Source organism: Acyrthosiphon pisum, chromosome A2 (genome assembly GCF_005508785.2).
Source record: "Acyrthosiphon pisum isolate AL4f chromosome A2, pea_aphid_22Mar2018_4r6ur, whole genome shotgun sequence".
In the NCBI taxonomy this organism is placed as follows: Eukaryota; Metazoa; Arthropoda; class Insecta; order Hemiptera; family Aphididae; genus Acyrthosiphon; species Acyrthosiphon pisum.
The window spans coordinates 48,865,949-48,870,026 of record NC_042495.1 but is presented as its reverse complement, the minus strand read 5'-3'; the positions used below and the strand labels follow the sequence as shown (position 1 = coordinate 48,870,026).

Below are 4,078 nucleotides of genomic sequence, written 5' to 3'. Positions count from 1 at the left end.
TATCTAAACAACTTCTTATGTCTAATTATTTTGTATTATATTATTATCTGTTAAATATTATGTATGTAATATTGTATTATTATTAATTATTAATGATATATACATGTCAAGGGCCTCTCCCGTTTACTATTACAATAAATAAATAAATAATGCATAACAAATGATTTATATCACGTTCAATTTTAATATAAAATTATAAAATTAATATTAAAAAACATTGTTTTAATGACAAATACATTGAAATAGTAGATTTATGAAATACCTAAGGCAAATTCACAGCTATGTCGTGTGTTGTCATGTCGATCAAATACTATTGTTATTTGACATTACTTTTTTGGTATTATGTAATATCCAAGTTGCAACCAAGTATAGCAAGAATTTACTACAGGTCAAATTTTAAACCAACATGGCAATATGGTTACCAGTTGTAACTATAGTTACCACACCTTAGCATGATACGACACACAACATAGCTGCGAATCTGACTTTACAATTTATTTTATTCTTGTTTATGATGTTAAGACACAAGCAAACTTGATGTGATAGTTAATATAAATTATAATATACAATCTCAATAATTAAATTTAGATAACGTTGTAAATTACGATAAAAACTAAAACAATCATTAATACATTCAATTAGTTAGTAATAGGTAATATTAAAAATAACTTTTTAAGAGTTAATTTCAATTTTAAACATTAATTTCAATAATCGTTTATAACAAATATACATATAATTTTAATATTGAAATTAATTATGATAAATGAATGAATTGTAAAGTTGTAATATTTTAGCTTTGAAGGTGGGTGTGGTTTAGATCATGTTGCTTTATTAAACATAATTATTTTCATTAATTTTTTTAGGTATCTTTACAGTTACTTCACCCAGCATTTGGTTTTGTTGGCCATTGGTGTGCCGGCGTACTGATCAGACCTACTTGGGTGTTGACAGCTGCTCACTGCATCAGAAAGTAAGCCATTATTTATAAAAGGTATTGACAATAGTGTCTAAACTCTAAAGTATTAACTTTAAAAATTAAATTTTGATTGGAAGTGAAAAGTTCAGCTTGCCGTTGGCAGCTCTTTGGACTGCCGTGCTAGGCGACTGGAATAGAGATGTAGAAGAGCACACAGAGGAGCGAATACCCATTGATGAAGTGGTCATTCATGAGAAGTTTAACAATTACCAAAATGATATAGGTTAATTATGAAAAAAATTCCAATACAATAGTTTAATTTTACTGGTACTAACAATTGAATTTCGCAGCATTAATGAAACTGTCTAGGCCGACAAATATCACTAACACAAATGTACGATGCTTGTGTTTACCACCATCTACAAATAACACACCAATTCCAAAAGTGTGTGTCACAACTGGATGGGGTAAAGTCAAACCAAATGGACCGTTGTCAGGTAAACTGCGACAGATCAAAGTGCCTGTGCACAATACATCTGTTTGTAGAGACAAATATGGACCAGCCGTGCCAATAACCGATGGCCATTTGTGTGCTGGCAGAATGGATGGAAAAGGTGGTGGACCATGTGTGGTACGTTGAACAAACACACATCAGTTGTATTGTTTAAGGAACTAATTAAAACTATGTGATCATTACACATATATCAGGGAGATTCTGGAGGACCATTGCAATGTTCAGGTCCCAATGGTCGATGGTTCTTAGCCGGTCTTACATCGTTTGGCTCTGGATGTGCTCGAACAGGATATCCGGATGTGTATACAAAACTATCATTTCATTTACCATGGATACTTAAACAAATAAAAATTCACACAGATCAAAGATTTCTAAACGCTAAAACAATTATAAGTAAATAACAATAAAATAAAAATTTAAATGTATATAAAATATGTTAGACTAGTAGAGGTGTTCATATATGATGTGATCAGTCATTGTTTAACCTGTCGTCCACACAAATGGTTCCAACCGTTCATCTGGAGGTAGTTTGTTATTTAACAGCTGTACAGAGTCTAGCGTCTTGTTTAACAACAGATGACAAGAATTCAGTTGCTTATTCATATCATTGATGCATTTGAATTGCTCATTGATTTTGGCATATTGTTTGTAAGACGCTACATACAAATTTAACACTTGTGTGGTTTCATTGTCGAGCTGCAAAAAATCAAATTCAGTTATTAATTAGCAATTAATAATTTTTCTAGTTTTAATTTAATAATAATAGTGATTATTGAATAGTATTAAGTTGTAGATCTATATGTAGGTACCTCCAAAATTTGTTTATTGATCAAAGTTTGATCTGCAGTCACTGCTTTTGCACAGCGGCTCATGTAGGCCTGATAAAGTTGACACAGTCTGTAAAATGCATTGGAATCGATTCTCTCTAATGCTTCTCGATCTCTGGCTGCTGGCAAAGATACAGTGCCTCGTATTATTGGCAAAAATGATGGTACTTGCTAAAATTATAAAATCCATACTTTTCATTATTATATACTCAGTAAATGTAGAAAATAAAAGTAGTTAGTAATAAGTATCAAAGGAGCCCCTAGTCATTTGTTATTGGATACAATTAAAATCTAAAACAAATAAGAAATTAACACTTATAGGGTAACACAATAAGGTATGCAGCACTCTAATTATATTAACAAAATTACCTATACAATAAGTAATCTAATATCTATAATTTTTGTTTAAATGGTATAATGTTTAGTAATCCATCAATTGTTCTTTAATATGTTGTTCATTTTGGTTTAATTTGTATTACTGTTTTCAAAAATAATGATTAAAACTAAAGGTAAATAAAATTGAATTAAAAATAATATTTTTATTTTATATTTATGTACCTACTCTAAGTATATTATACTAAGTTTAAGTTCACTTTTATGAATCTTACAGTATATAAATGTATTAAATGTCTGTTCATTAAGTTCCTAGTATTTTTTTTTATTCTGAAATAGTATATTACGTAGGTACCTACGAAGAACACTACTACCTATTGTCTATTTTAGGCATAATTTAAATGTAAAAGGATAAAGGGTAAAACAAATTAAAAACTAGGTACACTGATATACTTTTAGCTGTACTTTCTAATTACTATAATGATTTTGGTCAATGGAATAATTTAAGTAGATGTGCTTTATAATAACATACATACACTTAAATATCTTAAGACAGCTGCAGTGACAAAAAAATTCACCTTCATTCGATACAGGTCCTCATCCATATCCGGGTTTTCTTGTACAGCCGCCCTGACCACCACAATGTTGTGCTTAGGCGTAGACTTTGGGGCCTTCTTCACAGATCGCTGAGGTTCCACCTGCATTGATCTGCCTCGGCTCATGATGCTGGGTTTCTTCGGTGAATCTAAAAATGGTTTAAGTGATGTTCATTGAAATACACAGTTTACAATGGCTAGCTAATGGCACCTCCGATTGGCCGGTTGACCATGTACGATATGTACGGCAAGTCGACGTCGCTGCACACGCTGTGGCCGGGTGATGTGTTTGTACTGGCCGCCCTGCTGTGCTGACCATCCTGCGAATTCCGAGGCCAAGAACTCTCGGGCACCGATTTGCCCCTCTTTAGTTTCGGATTTTTCGAGCCCGATTCGGAGGCGTTGGATTGCGAACTCTGTTCCGAGCCCATTTTTGAATGCGAATAGGTATCTCGTAGTAGAAATTCTCGTCTCGTTGATCAGCAATTACGACGACCAGAATATTATGACCGAATGACAATAATTCTGTTATAATAAAATATAATTAATAATTACCAGACAATCGTCTATCAGAGCCTGCCTGCTGCTGAACTGCTGAAGTCTGATAATATCAGATAATTATTCTATGGTAATATTAAAAATATAGAATAATATCACAGGATAATTCTGTGATAGTACTGTTACAGTGTGATAAGAGCTCGTATGTTGAGTTGCGTCACGGATATAGATACTAGTATCTATAGATACTAGTATCTATATCCGTGGTTGCGTCAAGGTGTATTGATAAGGTGTCGTCACTTGTTTGAAAACTTGATTGAAAATTTTACCACAAACAGTCGTCACTCACCGGGAGCGCTGTATGTCCTAAAGAGGCCGAAAAACGAACGCTTTG

General features: G+C 32.7%; 2 protein-coding genes across 3 annotated transcripts in view; one reads left to right on the top strand and one right to left on the bottom strand.

Annotated features, from left to right (window-relative positions):
- LOC100575539 (chymotrypsinogen B) overlaps window positions 1–1,862 on the top strand; it is a 10,826-nt gene extending 8,964 nt beyond the window's left edge. Inside the window, exons 3-6 of the mRNA XM_003244777.4 lie at window positions 864–970; window positions 1,054–1,199; window positions 1,267–1,547; window positions 1,625–1,862. Coding sequence (XP_003244825.1) covers window positions 864–970; window positions 1,054–1,199; window positions 1,267–1,547; window positions 1,625–1,831 — 741 coding nt within the window. The 3' untranslated portion in view covers window positions 1,832–1,862. The remainder of the gene's footprint in view (window positions 1–863; window positions 971–1,053; window positions 1,200–1,266; window positions 1,548–1,624) is intronic.
- LOC100161381 (BLOC-1-related complex subunit 5) lies at window positions 1,752–3,818 on the bottom strand. 2 transcript variants are annotated; one of them, XM_008185297.3, is made up of 4 exons: window positions 3,398–3,818; window positions 3,127–3,335; window positions 2,240–2,428; window positions 1,752–2,126 (listed from the first exon to the last, which is right to left on the bottom strand). In XM_008185297.3, the coding sequence occupies exons 1-4, from the start codon at window positions 3,615–3,617 to the stop codon at window positions 1,911–1,913; spliced, it is 834 nt and encodes a 277-aa protein (XP_008183519.1). In that variant the 5' UTR covers window positions 3,618–3,818; the 3' UTR covers window positions 1,752–1,910. The 2 variants fall into 2 exon arrangements, with proteins under 2 accessions (XP_008183519.1, XP_001947057.1); XM_001947022.5 differs by having other exon boundaries at window positions 3,169–3,335; window positions 3,398–3,811.
- Window positions 3,819–4,078: the final 260 nt, after the last annotated feature.

Bases quoted from the DNA above. Each gene is read 5' to 3' on its own strand.
- LOC100161381 (XM_008185297.3), bottom strand. From the start codon at position 3,617: ATGGGCTCGGAACAGAGTTCGCAATCCAACGCCTCCGAATCGGGCTCG. The intron at 2,429-3,126 runs GTATGTATGTTA...TTATAATTTTAG, and splicing joins CTGTCTTAAGATATTTAAGT to CAAGTACCATCATTTTTGCC. The intron at 2,127-2,239 runs GTACCTACATAT...GATTTTTTGCAG, and splicing joins TCAATAAACAAATTTTGGAG to CTCGACAATGAAACCACACA.